We start from the raw sequence: 25480 nt of genomic DNA, 5'->3' as shown, positions 1-25480 counted from the left end.
AGTGTGAGCTACAGCCTGCTTCAAGCTCCTACTTCTTAAAATTTTTTCAACTGTGTGACATGTCGAGAAAACGAGCTCGCCTCCCTCCGGATGTGGTTTCGGAGCGCACGAATAATTGTAAGCGCCGTACGCGTTCGTCTGGTTTATAAGTCACAATCGATTGCTTCCACATAGACTAACACAGAAAGGCCCGCCGCCTTTCATAATGAGTGAGTATATTTATATCTTGTGTTCCTGCTGTGCTTCTATCTTGGGGGAGCTCACGAGGCCTGTCCACCGGGGCAACGTGAATCTTGTGCACTGTGCTACCGCCTCAGAATTAGGAAAATTCTTGAAATAGCCTTAGCATACGCAGAGCAGTGAAAGAGTTCAAAAGTAGAAGACGTAACCGAAGTTGGGAGTAGGTATCATAATAAAAATTATGCGTGGCTTAGCTCGGTTAAGCCTGGATATCAGAAGCGAAAAGCAAACCCAAATTGAGAAGTTGTTTCGCTGTCTTCGCTCATCTGGCTACTCTCAGTTGACGCGGCCAAGAGACGCAGTTCAGCTTCTTTTGACGTCGTATTGCGATGCGTTCCGCCCGGTTTTCTGGCGTTTCGGCCATGCGTTTAGCTTTGCGCTTTTCATTTCTTCGCTGCTTTTCGGCCAACTCCCCAGGTTGCACTTCTGGATCAGTAGATTTTCTACAGCCGCTTCTGGGTGCTTCTCCTTCCATGGCGAATGCGAGCGCCTTTTCTCTGGCAAGCGCATTTATAGCCCAGTATTTTAATGCGAAAGCCTTTAATGCCTGATACTGTCGTTAGCAGCCCTGTCGGCAGATGTGTCCGCGTTTCGGTGTCAGAACTTAAAAAACAAACCCTGTCGAGGTTGAGAATCGAACCAGAGCCTTTGGCATTTGAAGTCATTAACTACTGATTTGGCATTTCAACTAGTCATTAACCACTCCTGACTAGTTATGACTAACCAGTGATGACTCGTTAGTCATTAGTTAGTCATTAATCATTGATGACTAGTTAGTCCTGATTGGTTAATCATGACAAGTCATTAACCAATAATGACTGGTTAGTCATTAGTCATACTTAGTCATGACTGGTTGGTCACGACAAACATGCCTAATGACTGATTAGTCATGACTGGATAGCCATTAAGCAGTCATGAGTAGTTAGCCATGACTAATCAGTCATTAACCAGTCATGGATAGTTATGACTGGTTAATGACTGGTTAGTCATGACTAGTCACGACTGGTTTGTCATGGCTGGTTAGTCATGACTAGCTAGTCATTAACCAGACATGACTAGTTCGTCAGTAACCAATAATGTCTATGTAGTCATCAACTGATTAGTCAGGACTAGCTAGTCATTAACCAGTCATCAATAAACTAATGAAGTTTAACAGAGCACACTGTGGGGCCAGTTGGTCATAATAATCTGAACGAACAAACGTAGCGTTTAAACAGGACACAGAAAGATGAGGAGAGGACGGGGCTACAACTTTTGCGCATGCAGTTTGCGCATGCGTGTCTTTGCTCGAGAAGGGATGTGTCTTTTGTTTATCGATTTCATTCAGTTGTAAGTTGTAGCCCCGTCCTGTCCTCATCTTTCTGTGTCCTGTTTAAACGCTACGTTTGTTCGTTCAGATTATCAATAAACTAGTCATGACTAGTTAGTCATTAACCAATCATGAGTAGTTAGTCAATAACCAATCAGGACTAGTAAGTCATGGGCCATGACTAATTAGTCATGACCCAATTAGTCATGGCCAGCCAAACCAAGTCGCCCCATAGCCGCCTCGTGTGTGCCAACGGCCGTTTGGCCAAAGTTTCGTGGAAAGGCTTTCGCCTCGCGCACTTTAGATCGTGAAAGGGGTCCCTAATTTTTCTTTGTTTGGCTCCCTCTTGTGTTAGGGCACTTAACGAGCAATAACTCATTTGTATTGTAATTTCTCTTGAGTTTAATTTTGCACGAGTTGCATTGCTTTGTTACTCCCTTTGTATGCCAAACTGAAGGCGTTGGGAGAGGTAAACTCCTATCAGGAGTTGCGGGAGCCCACCTCGTGACCAATATACGCGGCTAACGCAGACGGTTCGTGGGCGCCGCCTGCTAAACCGCTTACACATCCAACACACATGCATACCAGAGGGGACGGAGAACATCCCGGTGCTGTGGCGCCACATGCTCTTGGTCGCTCCGCTCCCGCGTAACATGGACATGGCTTCACATGAAGGCAGACGACAAGCGCGAGTTCGCACGTTTGAGAGGCAGTATGGATATAAAGAGGGCGTCTACTACGTGGACATCACAGGGCCGTCGCCCACGGGATTCTTCACGGCTGCCGTAGTCCACCGGGGAATGAATGTCGATGGGCTATCTTTTCGGGCCCCAAATTCAACACGAGCGGAGGATGTCGCAATAGCTCTCGCTGCCGCCGATCCAAAATCGAGATCGGTTATCACAGACTCTCGCCGGACCTGTGAACATTATCTTCCATGGGAAATATCACCTCTTGCCTCCTAAATTCTAAGACGCGCTCCCACCGATCCTACTCGCACAAAAGTGATCTGGGCTCCTGGCCACCAGGGTCTACGAGGCAATGAGGCCGCTGATGCTGCCGCCCGAGCGCTTACACACCGGGCTCCTCATCCTAGCTCTCTTGGCTCAGAAGCTCATAAACAGCTTCTGCGGTTCCGCGAAATCCTAATTCATTATTGCGACAGCCACCGTCTCTACCCGCCACCTGTCAAGGGGCGGAGTAAGGCGGAGGAGCAAACTCTGCGGCGCCTGCAAGGAACTCTTCTCTGTCCTGCCATAGCAATACACTTCGGCCCGAACACAGATGGGCGCTGCCCGCACTGTGGAGAGATCTGCGATATCTTTCACATGGTGTGGGCATCTACTCAGAATCCTCACCTTCCCCCACCCCCTCCCGAGAGCCATGGGAGGCTGCCCTCCTCAACTGCTCCACACTGGAGTCCCAAAGGGCTCTAGTAAAGCGGGCGCGAGACGGGGCCTCGTCGTGCAGTTTCCCGGGCTAAGGATAGCGACCATGCAGCGGGGTATTCTGACCATCAAACTCTCTTTGAGTATTAAAGTTTTTCACCACCACCCTTTTTATGTGCTCGTACGAGTGATCGTGAAATCCTCTGTACCCTCTCTTTGCTGCATAATATCTGTTTTGTTTGTGAACATTTGGCTCCGAACCATTATCTGGCTTGCTACCATCGAAAGCTGAGCACCAAATGACCAACCCTCTTGTCACTTGGCATCTGGTCTCCGCTGTGCTTGCCTCGCTGAGTCGAGGGCATCTCGTTTGTGTCCGAGACCGCTACCCCCACACTCTCTAAGGGTGTCTGGGAACGCACGCTAAAGTGCGCGAATTGGTTGCAGCAGGCGAGCTCGTAATTTCAACGCATCACACAGTCTATTAAATATTGCCACGCGCCTAACGCGCCGCGCGGCCTCGGCGCTGAGTCGAAGACGACGACGAAGCGGCGGTGGGCTCTCGAGACGCGCTTGTTCTGTTCGGTGTCCTGGAACCTGGCGCTGTAATTAAAAGAAGGCTCCCAGTCTTGGCTTCTTCCCGACGCCTATCTTCACGGCCTCTCTGGTCGTGACACTGGTGGAGGTGCGGGGTATTGGCGTCGATGCGAGGTGCGGCCGATGCTCCCTACTCCTGAGGACGACTCGACACGCCCGCCTCTTGTGACCACCCCTGTCCATCGTGCCAGCCGGAGGATCCGACGCTTGTCCCCTGAGGCCCTCCCTTTTGTCGGTGAGCCCTCGACTACCCCTACACTCATGGCGACGCCAATACCCGCCCTGCCTCCGACTGTCCCTGCAGCCAGCCCCACCTATCTCACTCTTCAGACCCCACGAACGCCTAAGCCCTTTCACGGTGACCTGTTTGAAGATGCCGAAAATTGGTTGGCGCACTACGAACGGGTTGCGACCTTCAACTGCTGGGACGCCGCTACAAAGCTGCGTAACGTGTACTTTAGCCTTGAGGACTCTGCACGCACGTGGTTCGAAAACCGCGAGGCTACTTTCTCGACGTGGCAGGACTTTCGACGTCAGCTCCTGAGTACGTACGCCAACAGCGACCGCCGGGAGAGCGCGGAGCGCACCCTGTCCTCTAGAATTCAGCTCCCCAGTGAGGGTGTTGTCATGTACGTCGAGGATGTGACGCGTCTTTGTCATCGCGCCGATCCGGCAATGCCTGAAGAAAAAAAGCTGAGGCACCTCATGCGCGGCGTGAAAGACCAGCTCTTTTCCGGCCTCGTGCGGAACCCGCCCAACACCGTCGCGGAGTTTCTGGCCGAGGCCGTCCACATGGAGAAATTGCTGCAGCAGAGATCCCAACAGTACGCCCGGCAACTGCGTCCGTCGTCGACACTGTCAACGTTGGATCGATTCGACCATGATCCCAGGACGAATCCGGACTCCCTTCGCGAACTCATCCGTTCAGTGGTCCGCGAGGAGCTGCAGCACCTTCAAGGAACCTTTGCCCCTCGCGTCGATTCCGTCACCAGCGTCATCCGCGAGGAAGTCCGGCAGGCCCTCAGAACACCAGACGCTGCAGTTGTGCCGGCGCCGCAACCGACTCCATACGATCCCGCGCCGTACCCGATTCCGGTCCAGCCAGTCACGTACGCGGACGTCGTGCGCCGCGCGGCCCCATCTCCTGGGCCTTTGCCTTACATCGCACCATTGGTCGCGGTGCACTCTTCTCAGCCTGCTCCTTACTGGGCGGATCGGCGCCAGGCACCGCGGAAGACTGACCTCTGGCGCACCCCGGATCAACGACCGCTCTGCTATCACTGTGGTGAGGCCGGCCATCTCTACTGGCGGTGCCCCTATCGCGAAATGGGACTACGCGGATTTTCTATCGACAGCCCCCGTCCACGGCCTGGAGAGCGCCCTCAAGACACCGCCGAGTATGTCACCCGCCAGCGTAGTTCGCCGTCTCCGCGCCGCGAGTCGCGATCGCCTTCTCCACTCCGGTCTTCCCCCTCTGGGCTCCGTTTCGCCTCAGGGCAACGCGGTTCCTCGAGCCCTCGTCGGGAAAACTAGCTCCGGCGGCCTTTGGAGGCGAGGCCGCCGAACGCCGATCCGCCGCAAAGCTTCCACCGCCGCAGTAACCGAATAGCCCCGACGTCAGATGCCGCAACGCTGCGCAGTTTTCCCCGACGCGCCTTTCGACTCGCCGCGATGCCCTAACCCCAATCGCCGACCCGCTTCCGCCGCCGCACCGACCCAATCGCCCCGACGCCGAACGCCGCATCGCCGAAGAGTTTCCCTCAACCCGCCGCTTGAATCGCCACGACGACGCAACCCCAGTCGCCGACCAGTTTCCGCCGCCGCACCGACTGAGTCATCCACAACAGCCATCGACGGGCCGCGCTGAAGGAAGGGTCTCTTTGGATATCCCTGTTCTCGTCGACACAAAGGAGGTTAGCGCGTTGGTCGATACGGGCTCAGATTACTCTATCCTTAGCGGACGGCTTGCGACAGCCCTGAAAAATGTAACGACACCCTGGGACGGCCCCGACATACGTACGGCCGGCGGACATCTTGTCGCACCACTCGGTACGTGTGCGGCCCGCGTTACGGTCCAAGGCTGCACATTCGTTGCCACTTTTCTCGTTCTGCGCGAATGTTCTCGCGATGTCATCCTTGGCATCGACTTTCTTCGCGAGCACGGTGCTATCATAGACCTCCCGAATCGCTTGGTGGCATTTTCTACCGCAATGGCCACAGAAGAACCTGCGCACCAGGGTTCTCGATCCGCCCTGCGAGTTGCCGACGATACCGTTACGGTGCCACCACGTGCCAGCATTCTCGCAAGAGTTACCTGTGACGAGCCACATAGGGGACTGCGGGTTGTCGAGCCTAATGTCTCCCTCGTACTCACTAAGGGAGTTGCGGTGGCACGGGGCCTTGGCTCCCTTCATGACGGTTGTACAGAGGTCCTTGTCACCAACTTCTGCAATGAGCATCGACATCTGTTTCGTGGCACAGCCATCGCTTACGTCGACTATGTTCAGGAAGTGGCCCAATGCTTTGCTTGCGAGGAGGGCACACCTGGATCTGACACCGAAGCGGTCACCAACGTCGACATCAATCCAGGCCTTCCACCCGCTGAAAAGAGGCAACTCCAGGACCTCTTGCGGGAGTTTGGTGCGTGTTTCACGTCGTCGTCTAAAGTGCGACAAACGTCGATAGTTAAACACCGCATTATCACGCATGAAGGAGCACGACCCATCCATCAGCAGCCCTATCGTGTGTCCCCTCGTGAGCGAGATGCTATCCAAACACAGGTCGAAGAGATGCTCACAGACGGCGTCATCCAACCGTCAAGCAGTCCGTGGTCGTCTCCTGTCGTGCTCGTGAAAAAGAAGGACGGGACACTACGATTCTGTGTCGACTACAGGAAGCTGAACAGTGTGACCAAGAAAGACGTGTATCCGCTCCCGCGTATCGACGACTCCCTCGACCGACTTCGTCAAGCCAAGTACTTCTCTTCGGTTGACCTCAGAAGTGGTTATTGGCAGATAGAAGTTGATGAGAGGGACCGTGAGAAAACCGCCTTCATCACACCGGACGGGCTGTATGAATTTCGCGTCCTCCCATTCGGGCTCTGCTGTGCTCCTGCCACGTTCCAAAGAATGATGGACACCGTTCTAACAGGTTTGAAGTGGCAGACCTGCCTTGTTTATCTCGATGATGTCATCATTTTTTCCGCAACGTTCACGGAAAATCTGCACCGTCTCAGGACTGTCCTCGAAGCCGTTCGATCCGCCAACCTCTCCCTCAAACCAGAAAAATGCCACTTTGGGTTCACCGAATTGAAGTTCCTCGGGCACGTCATTAGTGCTGACGGAATCCGAGCTGACCCAGAGAAGCTTGCTGCCGTTGCTGTTTTTCCGGTCCCCGTCCACAAAAAAGCAGTCCGACGCTTTCTGGGCCTGTGCTCCTATTATCGCCGCTTCATTAGAAATTTCGCCCAGCTCGCCAGCCCTCTGACGCTCCTAACCCGTGATGACACGTCATTTTCCTGGGGCAACGAACAACAGGCTGCCTTCGACGAGTTACGACGCCGACTCCAATCACCGCCCATCTTGGCACATTTCGACGAAGATGCCGACACAGAGGTGCACACGGATGCGAGCAACGTCGGCCTTGGCGCCGTTCTAGTTCAGCGGCAAAGCGGTGTCGACAAAGTAATTGCCTACGCCAGCCGCGCACTGTCGCGCGCTGAGTTGAACTACTCTACCACAGAAAAAGAATGTTTAGCGGTAGTCTGGGCCGCCGCTAAGTTCCGCCCATACCTGTACGGCAGACCGTTTTGTATCGTCACCGACCACCACTCGCTGTGCTGGCTGAAAAATTTAAAGGACCCTTGCGGCCGCCTAGCACGTTGGGCATTACGCCTGCAGGAATTCGATTTCACCGTCACCTACAAGTCAGGCCGGAAACACTCCGGCGCTGACAGCTTGTCCCGCGCTCCCGTCGAACCTCCCCCACAAGACACCACCGACGATGATAGCTTCCTTGGAGCGGTCAGCACGTCTGAGCTCGTTTCCAGACAGCGTGCCGACGCCGAGCTGCGTCTGCTCATCGATCATCTCGAAGGTGGGTGCCCTGAAATACCACGATACCTCGCTCGTGGATTTTCGTCGTTCTGCCTGCGGAGAGGAGTGCTTTATAAAAAGAACTCTGCCTCAAGTCCGACAACTTACCTGCTCGTCATACCGTCTGATCTACGGGATGATGTCCTCCTTGCCTGCCATGATGAACCAACTTCCGGCCACCTTGGAGTTACCCGCACCTTGTCCCGAATCCGGCAGAACTATTACTGGCCCAACCTTACTTCAAGTGTGAAGCATTATGTCCGGACATGCCGGCAATGCTAACGGCGGAAAAAACCCGCGCTCAGGCCTCCTGGACTGCTTCAGTGCATCGAGCCGCCACAAGTACCATTCGACGAAGTTGGCATGGACCTTCTGGGGCCATTTCCTCTCTCGTCGACCGGCCACAAGTGGATCGTAGTCGCCACAGACTACTTGACCCGCTACGCTGAAACGAAGGCCCTGGCGCGAGGTACTGCCGCCGAAGTTGCCCACTTCTTTATGCACGACATCGTGCTTAGACACGGCGCCCCATCGGCCATCATTACTGACCGAGGCAAGGCGTTTACAGCCCGACTCCTACGTGACATCTTAGCGCTTAGCCATACTGCTCATCGACCAACAACAGCGTATCATCCCCAAACCAATGGTCTAACGGAACGGCTCAACAAAACATTGGCGGACATGATCTCGATGTACGTCGACGTTGAACACAAAACCTGGGATGAGGTCTTGCCTTACGTCACCTTCGCATATAATACTGCGACGCAGGAAACCACCCAGTTCACCCCGTTCCGTCTCGTGTATGGCAGAGAGGTACGCATGATGCTAGACGTCATGCTGCCGTACGGCGACGCAGAGCTCCCCCCTGAAGCAGGCCACTTCGTGGAACAAGCAGAGCAGGCCCGTCAGCTGGCCCGCTTGCACATCAAGGACCAGCAATCCGCCGATGCCCGACACTATAACCTTCGGCACAGGGACGTGCACTACGAGCCGGGCGATCACGTGTGAGTGTGGACACCCGTGCGCCGCAAGGGATTGTGCGAAAAGCTTTTAAATAGGTATTTTGGCCCGTACAGAGTCCTGCGCCGCCTGAACAGCGTCAACTATGAAGTTGTCCCCCATGGAACTGTGATCGCCGGCCCTCAGCGCCACCGGCCGGAAATCGTGCATGTAGGGCGGTTAAAGCCGTACTTTGCGCGTGACTGAGCGCTGTGTTCACGCTTCGTTTTGTACCTTTCTTCCCTTGCCCCACGTGTGAACTTGACTCTCCCCGCCTTCATCTAGCGCGCATTGTATAGTTCACCTCACCCCTATTTTTTCTTCTTTTTTTTGCTCCTCCTCCTCTCTCTGTACATATCCCATTCCACATCGAGACGATGTTTGCTTTCGCGGGGGGGAATAATGCCACGCGCCTAACGCGCCGCGCGGCCTCCGCGCTGAGTCGAAGACGACGACGAAGCGGCGGTGGGCTCTCGAGGCGCGCTTGTTCTGTTCGGTGTCCTGGAACCTGGCGCTGTAATTAAAAGAAGGCTCCCAGTCTTGGCTTCTTCCCGACGCCTATCTCCACGGCCTCTCTGGTCGTAACAATATTAAGAACCAAGCATCTCTGACCAGATCGCAGTTGACGCGGCGATGCGCCGCTTCATGCTGATTATTAAGGAACGGCGAATGATACTTTCTGAAGAACATCAATGTTTACGCAGACGCCCAATGGAAAGCCGGCTCAACGCCGCATAAAAGAGGCAGTGTGTCTCTAATGGTCGCGCAACGCTTCTCTCAATACGCAGAGGCCGCAGCTGCATAAACGGTGGATCGAAGCCCTAGGCGAAGGACCAGATTCCTCCTTAAACAGCACCCTATGCCTGTACCGTCGAACGCTGATAGCAGTACCGCTGCTTCTGCCACGGACTCTGGATCCAAACTTTCGCACAGTGCGCCACACATAGTGACATCTAATTAGTGTCCATATGGTGCTAATAATAAAAGCAAGTTGTAAGTTCAGGGACCTTATGCCTAGTTACAAAGACAAAGCCCCGGTAAAGAGCATCAAAAAATAATGGTCAATTTGCGTAGTTTGGCCAAGTGCGAATTAGGCGCGCGAACAGTCCGAATCCGATGTTCAGGAAAGGGAGTTGTTCGGGTAGCGATAAGAAGTTAAGGCTCATATATGCGAAATTGGTCATTGTTTAGTTTCCATTCATAGATGCCTGGGAGTCATACCACTCATATTGCAGCGGTTAAGCGATGCGCCGCTGCGCTACTATGGCAGGTACTCCTACCCGTGGACTTGAGTTGCTTGGGTTCGGTTGAAATTCATGTTTCTCTTCCCGAACAACATCACGCAATATTGAGATCTGGCGCGAAAGACGACGAAAGAGGCGAGACGAACACAGCGCTGACTAACAATTGTCTTTGCCTCGCCACTTCTCGTGCGTCCTCTTTCGTGCTGTTTTTCAGTAAGGCAATTAATAACAACTTTGCCCAGCTTTCAGTACTCCAAAACATCTCGCTATTAACTGAACTTCCGCGGTGGGCAGCTTGCTGGCCGTATATATAGCCGCGAGTCTTTGTTATGCATGGCAATGCCTCGACGTCCCCACGTGGGAGACCTAAGGCTCCGTAGGCGAAAGCTCTGCAGGACTACAAATAAAGTTATTACCAACCAACCAACCCTTCTGCTTTGCCTGTTTGCATCCTCGGTAATGCTTTGCAGTTCGTCTCTTGAGTTACTCAGCGAGGCAATGTCATCAGCGTATCAGATACTACAAAAGTATCTTTTATAAAAATTTATCCCCAGCTCCTCCCAGTTAAGTTCTATGAATACCCCTTTAAACATGAGGTGAACAGTGCCAGAGAGATCGTGTCTGTTCGCCTGAGACCCTTACTGATTGGCATTTTGCACCATTTCCGTTGGAAGACAATAGCCGCTGTGCAACCGCTATTCTCGGGTACAGGTAAATAGGCTTATTCTACACGCTGGTTTTGTAATGCCTGCACAGTTGATGAGACAAGCTCAGTGCAATGCTTTCCTCGTAATCTGGGAACGCTGTAATAGAGGGTGGTTATATTCCGTGCATTTCTCTATTCCTTTTTTGTTACTAGGAAAGGGTTCACTGCAGGGGCGGATTTTCGGTCACTCTTAGAGGGGCGGTTTACGGTGAGGGGTGAAGGCTGTCCAGTTTGCACCCCGAATTTCTTAGACTTTTTCCCCAGCAAAAAATTGGCGACAGCCTGGCTTTCCTCTGTAACATTTCGCACCAGGAGAAGGGAGTGTGACCGTCTCTTCCCTTGGTCTACTGTCGAGTAGTGTTCGCCTGTCCGAAACTTTGGTTAGTTGAAGTCGTTGAGGTTAATCGAATTCCCTGGCCAATTGCAAGCAAGTGAGAGAACTCTAATCGGTATTTAGTTCTTAGCGTCCTTAGCGTTCCCTATCTTAGGGACTAAGGTGATTTTAGCGATATTTTCGAGGTCGTGAGGAACTGTGTAAACACAGCGGCAAATTTTTCTAGCGGTGTCCTGACCGTCTTTTGAAAGATCGGCAATTACTTGATCTTCATAGACTCGTTTTTTTTTTGTGCATTGCGTGCAAGGCTTCCTGTACAGGCTATATCTGTACACTCTTTCGTTGGTGTCATGATTATTTCGCCTACTGAACAATTAATTCTCTCTCGGCTTCTTCGGGCCACTTAACTGCCTTATCGATATTTCTGCTGGCATTGCCCTCCTTGTTTCTACCTTCGTACATTTAATTTTCGTCGATGTTTAAATTCCTCTTTGCCGTTTTTATATTCCCTCTATTCACTGGTGTATGCTCAATCCTCTCCATGTTACAAGGACAGTGATTCTATCTATGGCAACACCGTCCCTGATGTTATGCGTTCGTGATTCATTGCGCATACAGCAACAGTATCAGATACAGACTACAAAGGCGCTGCTATCGAGTGGCAGAAACTAGGACATGAGGAGAATGCGTTTAATGCGTTTAATAACATTAATTTTCGATATGTTTCTCCAGGTCGAAGACAGCACCAGAATCCATACCTGCTGTTCGTGACACAAACGATCATGTCAAGGGACTTCTGTGTCGCCAAGATGCAAGGATACTACTACAATCCATCGACAACGTTTTGCGCCTATCGCCATGGTTACGACGCCTGTCAGGTACCAACAATAACTCATGTATACATACCACATGTGAACGCTGTAGCGTTAAGGGTCCCGTTCAGCAACAGCCACAGAGTCGGTGGCGCACCTGCCGCCTATATCACGTGGCTTTGTAACGTCATCACAACCTGTGCACCCTGGCAGGTGGAAGTTTAGTGAATGATTGGTCACGAGAGGCTTCTCGGGAAGGGCAATATAGGTATCACAGGTTCCACCGATGGATTTGTTCGAAACAGCTACGTGCGCCAGCAATGGTGTGAATGCGATATATGAATGTAAAGTCGACAAGGACACGTACATTCCGCATACATGGACATGTAGGCATAAGGTGACTGCGGGCGCAGGAGGAACTTCTCATGCTATCTTATTGTGCTCTTAAGGGTAGGTATCTGAAAGTGAAAGAAAGAACGGTATCCATGTCGGCGATGTGATACGCAAAGAGGACCCACGGATACGGAGGTGACCCACTAAAGCTAAACAGATACATAACGCGGAGCTCCCTCAAGTTTTTTTGTTTTTTTTTTGTCACGATTGTATTATAAAGCGGGAGCAGTAAAAGCGCCAACGGATAAATTGGATTGGATGGGTCACCAGTTTGCGACTTCATTATACCATGCGGTCAAGTGGCCTCATGACGGCGCGCAGCGCGAGCGAGCGAGGTGTTGCTAGACGCGACAGAAAATCACGAAGAAAACTACATGACACACAGTAAGCTGCACAAAAGGTTTCAAAGCTATCGCATTCTCAGGACGTAAAGTGTCTCTCAAAGTTTTCTTCTCTATTAGTGCGCTTACTCTTATAGAGGCTACTCCCTACAATTATCATTTTTGCGTTTGCTTGTCTGAATTAGCCTAGCTGGTCTCGTGGCAGGAAGCATCCGGCCCACCTGGTCAAAAAAATTCAGGTGGACATTTTGTTGACCCTAAAGTGCGATGATGCGAAAGCCTTTAGCGTGGTGTTGCTAACACTGCGTGTGTCACTCATGTGTGGTTAAGATGTTAATTAAGTACACAATTGTTTGTGAGTCTTAAATGCTGCAGACACTGGAGGGCGTTTGGGAGGCATCGGTCTGATTCAACGCCTTTCTGCAAACACTTTCCAGCGTCCTATACAAGGAGAGCTATGTATGCGGTGGCAGGAAGTAGCGTATCCATTAGGACGCTCGGAACGGAAGGATGGTGGTTCGGTGGTTAGGAACGGAAGGATGGTGGCTCGAAGCCCATCATCATACACGAAGATTTTTTTTCTGGCCTGACTAGAAAAGCGTGCAACCTCTGCTGGCAACCTTCTGTCGACAACGTTGAGGCATTAAAGGCTTTCGCCTTAATATGTGCAACCTAGCCCGGGTGGATGTCACTAACCCGTGTTTCATTCCTGACCCCCTCTGCCGTCTGCCTGTCTCTTAAAGTTTTTCTTTCCATAGCTCGCTGCTCTGTCCTTAAAGGGTAACTGAAAAAGGTATTTGAGGTTGGCTATAAAATGCTTGTATTATGTAGAGCAGGGGCCACCGAGCGTTGCTGACCCGTGGAAGACCTCGAAAGCAAGCCGATAATTTACAAGCTCCTGCTTACCCGCCTCGCGGCGACCAGCGGTGCTGGCCTTTTGCTTGAATCCGCGCGCAACGCGTCATGCAGCACTCCTTACGTCAGCAGTGGACTGCTATGATTGTTCCCCGTGCCAACACGCCCTCCTGAGGAATTCGCGCGCCCGTCGGCAGCCAGCGGAGGAACGCCGACATTTCAGCGTTCAAGAAGTTACGAAAGCAGAGGGGAAGGCGCGAACACGCGGGAATTCAAATTTTCACTGCAGATAACTGAGCTTCCACAAGACGCATTAAAAAAGTACTTGCTGGAGGATATTTGTGAGGCGGCGTCTTTTAAGACCCGAGGCATGCAGCAGCTTTATCCAGAGCCCCTTGCAGAGCCCATTTAACTTGAGTTGAACTCTTTTCGTTAGCCTCCACGTTTCTGTCCCATAGGTGAATACCGCCCGCAGACCTCGTACCGGAGCCCTCATACGACTCCTGGCGCAGTGTTGCATAGGTAAAGCGGTGCACCACTGCCCTGAGATGGCAGGTGCTGCCATTGATGGAACCTGTGCGACCTAGGTTGCTATCGGACGGACGTAGAGACAGGCACGCACTGGTTAGACGCTTTTTGTGGGGTCAGAACCAATGGGTTAGTATTTTCGCACTAAAATACCACAAAGAAAAACTTACATACATTCCCCTAAGCTTTCCTCGGTTTAAATGACTGCAGGTTCTTTTCCATATGTATAGATGCGGCCAAAAAACACGAAGCAGGCTTCAGTGTTTTTAGATTTCTCAAATGTTTATGCGCCAGCCCACGAGTGATAATTCCTAGCAGCTTATAAAGTACTTATTATTTTCGCCGGGTAAGCTGTGGTAGTAGTTTGGTCGCCGAAGCGGGCTCTGTATTGTGACCGCGAATTAGCGTTGTGCTTTGAGTATTTAAGTTTACAACTTGCTGCAGTATCCAGACACACTGGACGCGCACTTACAGGTCTCTGCTAAATTTAATTATGAATCATCGATAACGTACTGAAATATGTCTTATTTTGTTCGTTCACAGCCTCCGTCATAAGTTGTTATTCGTCCTATGAATTACTTCCACGTTTTCTGTCGTCAGCAAATCAGAGGCTACTAAGCAGCAATCTTATACTCCCCGTAAGCGCTCAAAGTGCACTTGCACGGAGTGTGCTTCAGCCTCTTGACTGCACTTCACGCTACGCGATGCGAATTGGTAACGCAGGTTCCGCTTCTAGATACTGAAATGGCAGCTGGTTAAAATCTAAAGTTTTAGATAATGGCAATCTGTAAGTGTAATCTTCAGGATTATGCTCGTTTACACCAGCAGGACCCATAACTTAAATTTCGACCGCGACCGCATTAACCCATTAGCGCCCAGCGTACTTTTAAAAGTACAGTTAATTTTTTTATAATTTCACCACCAAAGACTGCAATTTTCTTTTCAAGTAGGGCATGCTTTTGTCAACTGGGGATTGGCCAACCACCCTTAACTAATTTGTCGCACTTCCTCGGCTCAGTATCTCAGCTTTCCGCGGTGAAACTTCAAGATGTTTGTTTCCCATGAACTGCACCGGTAGTTGCTTGCTTATAATTTTCTCACGGCTGTATTTATGTACATATTACGCTAGTTTCAAGTATAGAGCAGCACGAAAGACGAAAGTAAACAACGGATGCTTTAAATGTCCCGCACCTTTGGCGTTTTTTGCTCTGTGATGAATTATATACTGCTGTACTTTCTATAGTACACTGGGTCTTCCTGTGTGCAGAACGGCGCCTATTTATTCCAGTTCATAGATCTTATGGTTCCTGCCAATTTTTCGGAAAAAATCACTTTGTCTGCTCAGCAAGGCCTCGGAGGCTGCTGTACTTGCCGCTAGCGGTCTTGAGTATGATGATGGTATGATTTTAATTGGTTGCAATAAAGTTTGGTTATAAGAACTGAAGGTTCTGCAGAGCAGACAGTTACTGTTATGCCATTCACACCGTCTGCGGAAAGTACTTGAGTTCAGAAAAGAAACTTTTGGAAGCGCGTGTTGTTCTGTCGTCACCTGAGGAGATTTCAACGCTTAGTGACCATTTCATCTTTTTTTTGTAATTTTTTTACCTCAAGACATTCTTGTAACGCTCTACTGGGAGGAATTTAGGGCTAGAAGAACCGTTCGCCAAAACGGGTTTAGGAAGTGTCCACTCGGGCCAAAGAAAGCGATGGAATAGAAGCAGCCATGAGACATCGCTTCTTGCTTCAGTAGTATAGGTTACATCCCTTTATTGAAGTCTACGATCAACAGTATAGTAACTATGGCTTGCAAATATAACAGCAGTGAGCCTACGTGTTTTGTAGAGTGGTGGTTGCACAAGAAAAACAGATTTTTTTTTAAGCCAAGAACCCCTTTCCTTTTACAGCAGTGGTATGGCAGGTGTTGACCTTTCGCATCAAGCCATCTACTGCCAGTATATCAGCATCAGGGACAAAAAGTTATAGTAGTTGTTGACACCAAAGCTCAACTTTGCAATTGTGAAAGCCTGAACAATCTGCCAAATTGCTAGAGACGAGCCTGGTGACTATTTTGCTTTGGTAAGAACGTTACTCATTATTATCTACACCTTCACATGCAGTAACCAGCGGTTCGCAGACACTCTGGCTCGATCGTATCTGAAGCTTCTTTGTAAAGGAGAAAGCTTTCCATGCAAAGTAGGATAACTGCGGTGCCCGTATAGCCAGAAAATATTCATGAGGGCCTGCAAGAAGTGTTATATCACCCTGCGTAAAAATCGCAGACATAATAACAAAATTCACGCCACCAATACGAATGCAGTGAAGTAGCCACATGTGCTATGGGGAAGACCCAGTGTACTATAAAAAGTACACCTGTGTAACCTCTGGAAGGAATAAAGCAATCGTGACGAAATTTCAGCAATCTTGTTTTCTTTATATGAGAGTATTATGTGCTAAAAATGAAGAAAATCCCTCTGTTAGATTTTTCTTGGTCCCTAATGGGTTAAATATGTTTTAACGTAATAGTGTATCCTGTCGACACAAATTCCTAGCGCATTGAGCATCCGGACAAAATGGCGGAAAACAGCGCATTTTAGTGATGTGCTGTTTTTCTGGTCGATATCATAAAACCATTGAACAAATAAAAAAATAGGATAAAATCAACTTGTATACGCATTTTGGTATCATTACATTCAATGCCCAAAAATCACTACCGTAGAGGCTACGTACTCTGACCTCAAAGTCTACTCTGTGAACGTACTCCGACTTTTCTGCGCCCATCGGCACAAAGATTTCACAAAGTGAAAAATTTTAAGATACTGTTGCGGAAATATTAACCGTAATGGTCCATTTTTTCAAATGTACCACTATCTTTCTTTTAAATTGTTTCCATCAAACCCAATGAACAGTTAAGACTGCCATAGAAAAACATTGGGGAAAGCTTTTGACGAAAGCAAAAACGTTAATAAAAGAGAAATGCAAGACTGTTGTGGGGTGGTCTGCGGATATATTGATTGTTTTAATGAAATCTTACGTTATATTGTCACGTAGCAAAGGACCGAGACACCGTTCACCGGCAGCGTTACCAGAAAAGTTCTCAGTAAAGTCCCTGTATGAGCTTTTCTAAAAAAAAAAGCTAAGTACCGAAAACGTTTGCGGCGCCGCCGACGCACTCTATTGGACAGCGCCCACTTCCGGTTGGGAACTGGTTCCGTTCCGCCATGTTCTTCCTAAGCCGTCCGGCTGCATAGTTCGACGGCGCTTGCACGCTACTCGTATAGTTGTGCTGGCGACGGACATTCAGCGGAGGTGACTTTTTTTTTTTATTTGTCGCTGTGTGCTGGAAGCAACTTGAGTTTTTCGGGCGCTTTTTTGTGCCCGAGCAGCAGCCGAAATGCCGGGTTGTTGCGCCTTCGGGTGCTCAACCCAGTCAGGAAAAGGGCTGGCGTTGTTTTCAGTGCCGCTTGCAAAAAACGACATTGTGCGACAGAAATCATGAACATTGCCTAACAATTACATGTGCTGCTTCTGCACTGCAGTCAGAGTTTGAGCCAGGTTGGCCAAACTGAAGCCCCTAAATGAGGTTTGCTTTTTCAGAAAAACTTATGAAAGGACATTAAGTGAAACAAGGGTATACAAACAGCTATTTGGCATTTAATGCGGCTTCTCAGCTGCTGAAGCAAGGCACATAATGCATCAGGCCTTTCTTGATTAATTGAATACCGTGGCAGGAATGAGTCCCACAAGTTCTTCGGAAGGTAGCCATACGAAAGAACAGCAGCCAAATATGTAAACTTGCAATACACTCTGGCTTCCACTGAAACCAGCTGACTGAAGTCAGCAAAATTTTAATGTGCGTCTTTTTGTTTGTGTGAAATAAACTTGTTGTGAATCCTTGAATTTTTTCGCCATATGTTTTTCTTTGACCTCTAACTTCGGCAATACTGGTTATGTTCTATTGTAGGTTCACCTCGAACTATGATTTATGCAAATTAAAGCCACATGTAGCACAAATCCGTGTGCAATGCACGCTTCGAAAGGCCCTGCATCAGAGTCTGAAAAGCGTGAAACAGATTCCCCTGCCGACGGCAAATTTTATTTCGTGATAGTACGTGAATTTGACTGAGCGCGCGTGACACTTCTGTAATCGTGCATTGTGGCATACTATTCAAAACAACATAATGGGGATGCTGTGTTGAAACAGCAGCATATAAGAGGTGCTGTAGCGGTAATGGTTTCATTGCAATAAAAAACGAAAAGATGCTTCCGGCCGCGGCAATTCCTACCTGATGTCTTGCGCGAACGAGCTGCGGCCGGCGGAAATAAAAGCAAAAGGGAGAACTCGGCAAGGGGTGAGCGAGAACGGACAGGGAAGAGCAATATACTGTACACTATTTATCAGGTACAAAAGTTCGCACCGCTCGGGCGTGACTGTCCAGGCGCAGTTATGAATTCTACTATGTGCGAGTGACCGTTGGTAGTATTTAAAATAATACGCTATATATAAAGCTGCGCGCGTGTCCGAGTTCTCTCGCGAACTAGGCCGCTGCACTACGACTGCAGTTTCGCCGCACTCGCCGTCTCCGACAAAACTCAACGCAAATCACATTCGGACCGCATTACTGGCACGTTTCCCCTCTATTTGGTAGACAACTCAGTTGCCACATTCTTTACTGCCCCTTACAGCAAAGCAGCGTGTGTTCTCTCGCGAACTAAAGTCCCTATTGAGAGCTAGGCCGCCGCCCGATGACTGCAGTTTGCCCGCCCTCACCGTCTGCGGCAAAACACAACACAGACCACATTCGGAGCGCATTACTGGCATGTCCCCCTTCTCCTCATACCAAGCTCATTTGCTACATTTTTACTACCCCTTACAACAAAGCCGCGACTCTGCAAGGTCCGCCGTTCCAGTGCATACGACCGCGCCGCCGGAGCGCGTTAGGAAGAACATGGCGGACGACGCGAGCAGCAGGGGAAAGGGCGTTAGGAGAGGAGGGACTTGTCGCTACTTAGCAAAGCTGATCTAGGGACTTTAGTTCTCAGGGCGCGTGTGCAAACCTCTCTTTGTCTTTTGGTGCTATATAGGCCCACCTGGCGGCATTTTCTCCCTTCCCCCCCCCCCCCAAAAAAAAAAAAAACTGAAAAGCATTACGGCGCTCAAAGATAACAGGAAAGAGTAACGGAACAACAAACGAAGGGAGAAAATGGCAGGAGGCAAACGGGCTTCGTGCAACAAAAAAAAAACACTACAGGAAGCACTCGCTGTTCGTTAGTCGACTGCTGCATTGCGACTCCTGCATTGACACTTTCTTCCTGAAGGCATTAATTAAAAAGTTAGCTAATTACTTTCTGCTGATGAAAAACTACCACAGACTAGGACACATAACTGTTCACGACCCTTAGTTGGTCTCACGGGGCTAGGGAACATCCTCTTTTTTACAAGCTTGATTACATTTAGCTGGGACACCCTGTATACCTGGCACGTTGCCCTAAAAACTGCCTATGATGGCAGGAGGCAATTCATTTAATGATTGGTCGCGAGTGGTTATTCGGGAAGAGAAAACTGGTTCTCATCAGCCCTCCCGGGAATGTACGATTGTAAAGTAGAGAATGAACAATTAGGCATATATGGGAATTCGCCCATTATCGCTATTCGAACAACTTCCGTCCGTGAACAATGAATCCTAACACCGGAACCTTAGTGAAACACCAAAAGTATGCAAACAGAGCGCCTGTTTTGTTTTGTTTTTTTTTTTTGTTTTTTACCATGGATAGCTTCAGCCCCTACTGATCACATAGCATGCCTTCTGCATCGTTGCCTTAAAAAGCATACCTTCAGCATGCCGTCACAGGTACCTTAGAAAATGTGACTTTCACCATACTCAGTGGATTGCGAACCCAAACTAAAACTATTTAAACTTGTGCGGTCTGTATCGTCGGTACATGATGTACCAGACATTATGCTTTAGACCAATAGAAAAGAAAAAGGCGTGCTGCGGCTACTGTTCTCCCAAGTGTAAAACGCAGGAAACATAACTCGAGAAACATGCTCGCTAGGTCAATTTATCTGCATCGGCTGAGAACGAAACGAGTGCAAACGTCACAACGCTCAGTAAAAGCGACAATCATATCAATTACAATTCAGCAGTTATTGCATAGGGCAAGATTCGCTGCCCAAGAAGCAATTTTTTTTTTTCATGTTCTCGCAGCCAGCGGGCCACCTGCTCACTTGAAGTCCTCGGATGCCGGTGCATATTAATGTCTACATGGAAAACCGCGTCATAAAAAAATCCGTAAAACAAGGCCGGGTAGGATATGCAGTGCTCTTTGCCGCTTATATGGTGGAATGGCTTCTGCTGCCTCGACCACAGATCACCATACATACTCCACGTTTTGGTTGTAACTAGCTTTGCGGAGTAGACGGGAACCTTTTTTTTTTCATAAATTCAAGAATTCCCATTTTAGAAGTTTTTTGCCGTTAGTTTCGTATAGATATCAGAGCTCGCTTTCCGGATACAAGACCTTGTCTGGAATCGCCAGCTCTTGTGCATCTTTCGATGCGGTGTCAACCCTTAGACATATGTTGAGCGCAACCCTTACTGCGTAAGGCTGAGAAGAACTAACAGCAGCGCTTCCAGAACACTGCCAACACCGATGGCGCATGCATGTCGAAATAATTTCGCGCCTTTCGCGCCCACTTCGTCCCCTCTTGGTTGGTACTTTAGTTCTTAACATACTTCCAACTTTCCAACTACTCTAGCCATGCACATTGGTAACATCAGGCCCGGATTTTTATTTAGTGCTAGTGGCGAAAAACAATATAGTAAGCTGCTGGGTCGCGGATCAGTAATCTGACTTGGTCAGTTCGCTTTAAACACACTTTCTCTGTTAATTTTCATTGTGTATTCTCTACATTAGTAGTTGACTACCGTATCCCAGCACAAAAAATTACACTGTACCGTCGTTCTCGTTCGGTGCACTGATGCCTGTTCATTGCAGGGCGACTCTGGCGGCTCGCTCATGACGCTGCACGATGACCGCTGGTACTCCGTGGGCATCATCTCGTACGGTGTGGGCTGTGCCACGCCCGGCGTACCAGGCATCTACACGGACGTCACCAAATACGTGCCGTGGCTCCGACGCCAGCTACAAGTCAACCGCCAAGGCTCATAGTCATACGGCGCTGCACAAGCTGGGACATCTCAAAGAGGGATACACGCCCAGAATCCGTCTTGTTCCTTTAGTATAAGATAGCCTCACCTTTACCTTCCTTCTGCTAATGCTCTCACACGATTCCTTGGACAACGAGATACAAATGCGGAGCCCATCAAAGGGCCAAATGTACCACACAATCAATTATCGTCACTGCGGGGCAGCCGCGTTTTTGCAGGAGGCGAGCTAGTTGGGTTACGCTTTGGTGTGAAATATTCTTCGTATACGTCTGCCCCGATTCTGTCAGAGCGACCAGTAGCTTCAGCGCTAACGTGCTTTGAAGCCCACTAATGCCCAAGGGCCAGCAGACTAGTTGTCCGCTTCTTCATCTACCTTTACATTCCCGCGCAGAAGCATGCACTTCCTAAACTTGAAAGACTGTTGACCCCATAGCGCAATATTGGGGGGAAATTCGAGTCTAATCCGAAACAAAGTACACCTCGGCGCCGAAACTCAGGTGATGAAGGGCCGAGCCCCATCATGGTGAGGCAGCAGCTGAAGTGGCTGCAGTATCGTTGCTAAGCTCGGACTCGCGCACAGTGTCTTCTAGTCCGAATGTGAAGGAGCTCTTCAGCGCATTGTTAAGTGTTCCTGAAACAGAATACCCGGAAATAAATGATGAGGCATGAACGTCCACATTACTAAAGTTCACTGTGCCGGTTCTTCTCAGTGGCAGAGAGGTGTTATGCCACGGCTCAAAAAAAAATCCAGCTCTACTGCCAAATTAAATACATAACACCTGTTCAGTGATGTCACTCCGTGCTTCATGGCGGAGCATGTGTTCAGCCTTTAAGCGCAGTATTAATGCGTAAGCACTAATGCGATGGGTACCAACCCAGGCCAAAATCATCTGTTTTATGTTCGCTTGTGTTGTTGCCTTGGTGGCATGGCACATACCCACGACGGGGAATAGGCCAGGGTTCAGAGAGGAGAGCCCAAAGAAGGTAAATTTGTGCCAAGCTAATGGTTTAATTTTGGGTCAGAATTCAGAGGAATTAAAGATGGAACTACGAATTAAAAAAGAAATCCAAAAAAAGAAAAGAAAAAATGAATTGCAAAAAAATAAACTGGCGAAAAGATTAGAGAACTGAATACAATCAAAATTCCTGTGAGATTTCGGAATGCGGAAATGTAATTACGGAGGTATTCGAAAACTATGCAATGCAAAACCTCTGGCGCTAGCACCGAAGGAGAGAAGAAGCGGAACCGACAAAGTGAGTCCCATTCTATTCGAGTAATTGGAATTTATAGATACGTCCTCCTCTGATGTGCAAACCTCTGGCAATAGAGTAGGAAATGCTCCAATGTTTCCACGTCTCCACAAGTCGCGCAAAGGCTAGAGGGACTGAACCCGCATCTGGATGAGTAAAGATTAGGCGGGGGATTCTGCACCGCATCAGAACAATCGCTACCTCAGACTGCGGGGATTTACTCGCACGAACCTTCCATGGGTACGTGAGATGCCGGTAGTCAACGGTAGAGAGCAAGGGATTGTTGCACAGGGTGGTAATATAGTGAAGCGCAGGATGGGATTAGGGATGCTTCAGACGACCGGTGCATTGAGCTGAAAATTGTATTTGAGGAAAGGAAATTACGCATTAACTGTCTGGCATATCTCGGTGGACACCCGTAAGGTTTTTGAGTAAAAATGACTTGAAGGAGGCGGTACCTTGGTCAATGATTAAGAAAGAGAGCCAGATGGGAAACAAAAATGGGTGTAGCCACACCAGGAGCAGACTAAAATGGCCGCAGGAAAGTCCTGACATTTAATAGCTGAAAACGGGAATTAGGGTCGGGAATACAGGCCTCCAGGTACAGAGCTGCGGTGGATACTGATTGAGGGAGACCAATGCAGAGGCGCAGTGCGCGCCTTTCTAACAGCAGCAATGGACCAAGCTTGTATTTAGGGGAACCAGAAATGAGTATTGTTAAGATCGGCGTCGACAGGAAGCAGCCAGCGCCCACGTTTCTCCGGGATGGTTCCGAGAAACACCTGTCTGCGCGACGACTTTTGCCTCAAGTCGTGAACGCGAGATTTCCAACACTGGGACGCTCCCTTGGATGGTGTCCAGCCCTGCGTCTCTCCGAGCCTGCGCGTTGTCATCGTGTAGCGAATTGCGTGTTCGGGCCGGTCAGCTACCGGGACGCTCCAAAGAATGGAGTCCAAGCCTGCCAGGCCAATCAGCCACCAAGACGCTCCTGATTGGACGAAAAGGGGCGGGAGTCTGGCGAGACGCTATTTAAGGGCTCCCGTCTCCTTTGGTCTGGTGGAGAGGAGGTGAAGCGAGCGCGGCTTCGGCCGCTTGTCTGTTTTTCAGCCAGCGTCCGGTTTGGCGGACGTGGTTGTTGCTGCGACGCGCGTCTTATCATTTCTTTTTCTCTTTCTTCTCATCTTTCAACTCTCCTCTATATGCACGTGGCAGCGGTGGTGGCTCTGCAAGAGCAACGATCGAGACCGCTAGCCCAGCAGCAACAAGCGGGTCAACCAAGCAAGCCGGGCAAGTCGCCTATGAACAAGACGGGAAAGTCCGACAAAACTGCCGGGCAACAAGGAAGCGGAAACCAACCACCTCCAGCTTCTAAAAAGGCAAAATCCGGGACCGGGGCCAAGCCGCCAGCTTTCCAAGCCGGGGATTCCCCCCCCCCCCCCCCCCCTTGGCAACAACCCACCCTCAACATCAAAGGTAAGCAACTGGGCGGGTGTCGCCTCTATTTCCTCTCCCTCCCCTTCCCCTCTCGAACTTGAGCTGAGAAAAGAGCTAGCGTTTCTCAAAAATCAGAACGCGCAGCTACAATCCCAAGTCAACGCATTACAAAACGCTAGGGCAGAGCCACCTGTCTCTGAAACAATGGAGGATGCTGGTGAACCGGCGTCTGCGTGCTCGAGCGTCGCTCCGTCAAGTGCTCCGCTCACTGCAAATATGGAAAGCCGCATGACGGATATTGAGAAAAATGTGGCTGATCACATGGCCCAACTACCAGCGATTATTACACAAATTATCCAAACACAAATGCAGCAGCTGGTAACAACCATAACTCAGCAACTAACTCTGTCCATTACTCAGCAAGTCACCCAAAACATTAAAGCCTGGATACAGACTATCCCAAAATTATTTAGGCGCGCAGGACCCGTAAAGGAAGTAGGCCGCCCATCCAAAATTTGCCGCGACGCTATTGAGGAAGAGAATGAGGATAACCTCCTCGCTACGGTGCAGAACACCAATGCAGTGAGTGGGGTGAGCCAGCCAGCCTCTAGCCTTCATCATGGCTCAGGGCACTAAACGGACACCTCATAAAACAAAACAGGAACCTTTGGGCGTAATACAATGGAATTGTAGAGGTTTTCGCGACCACGCGAAACGAGCACACCTACGCCTTTACCTAGAAACATTAGAATTTCATGCCGCCATCGTCGCGCTTCAAGAACCTGGGGCTTCAGCAAAAATTTCTGGATATAACACATTTCAGCGGGACCCATCCACCTGTATTCTTGTGCATAAGTCATACACAGCACAGGAGGTAGACCTCGACATAGATATAACATACTCGTACACTATGGTCACCGTGTTACCCCTGCGACGCTCTCACCCCCCTGTACACATACTGAATATATACTGTCCGCCAAAGCTAAAACATATTACTTTCTCAGATATCTTCAGCCGGGCACTGAAGATAGCGGGTCGGGACCCATTATTAATTGTGGGCGATTTCAATGCCCCCAACCAATTATGGGGCTACAAAAAGGGGGAGGCGCGAGGTAGAAAGCTAGCGGAGCTTATCTCTACGCTAGGCATCACCCTCCAGACCGACCCAGCACATCCCACACGAATGGGAAGCTCTGTGACTCGGGACACGTGTCCTGATCTCACACTTTCCAAACACATCCAACACGTGGAATGGAACAATACAGAAGACACGCTAGACAGTGACCACTGCATCATTAACACACTAATTCACACGCGGCCTCTCAAAAGGCCACTCACACAGGCTCGACTCCCAGACTGGCAGGCTTTCAGAAAGTCCCTGCCCACAACCAGCCTGGTTAAAGATAGATCCGAGCAGTGGGCCCAAACACTTACGACAACGCTCAAGAAACACGAAACACAGATACAAACCACGGAGGACTGCCCAGCGGTGGACAACCATCTACTCCACATCTGGGAAGCCCGCCGCAGTCTCACGAAACGTTGTATAAGACAGAAACATAACAGAACACTCAAGAAGCGCATCCTAGATCTCACTCACAAAGCAGCTCAGTATGCCTCAAAACTTGCTGACGCCAACTGGATAGATCGCTGTAACACGGCTGCCAGGCAGATGTCCGGGAAGAACACTTGGAGGCTTTTCCGCAGCCTTATAGACCCCGCGCAGACCCGGGGCGAAACACAGCGCCACTTACAACGAGCACTTCATAATTTCAAGGACAGCACA

General features: G+C 49.8%; 1 protein-coding gene across 1 annotated transcript in view; it reads left to right on the top strand.

Annotated features, from left to right (window-relative positions):
- LOC149339209 (serine protease 33-like) overlaps nucleotides 1-21219 on the top strand; it is a 44018-nt gene extending 22799 nt beyond the window's left edge. Inside the window, exons 6-7 of the mRNA XM_089550423.1 lie at nucleotides 11644-11789; nucleotides 20837-21219. Coding sequence (XP_089406549.1) covers nucleotides 11644-11789; nucleotides 20837-21010 — 320 coding nt within the window. The 3' untranslated portion in view covers nucleotides 21011-21219. The remainder of the gene's footprint in view (nucleotides 1-11643; nucleotides 11790-20836) is intronic.
- The last annotated feature ends 4261 nt before the right edge of the window (nucleotides 21220-25480 follow it).

Source organism: Amblyomma mixtum, chromosome 6 (assembly GCF_055824585.1).
Source record: "Amblyomma mixtum isolate Tamu chromosome 6, ASM5582458v1, whole genome shotgun sequence".
Lineage (NCBI taxonomy): Eukaryota > Metazoa > Arthropoda > Arachnida > Ixodida > Ixodidae > Amblyomma > Amblyomma mixtum.
This window is presented reverse-complemented; position numbering and strand designations above follow the sequence as displayed.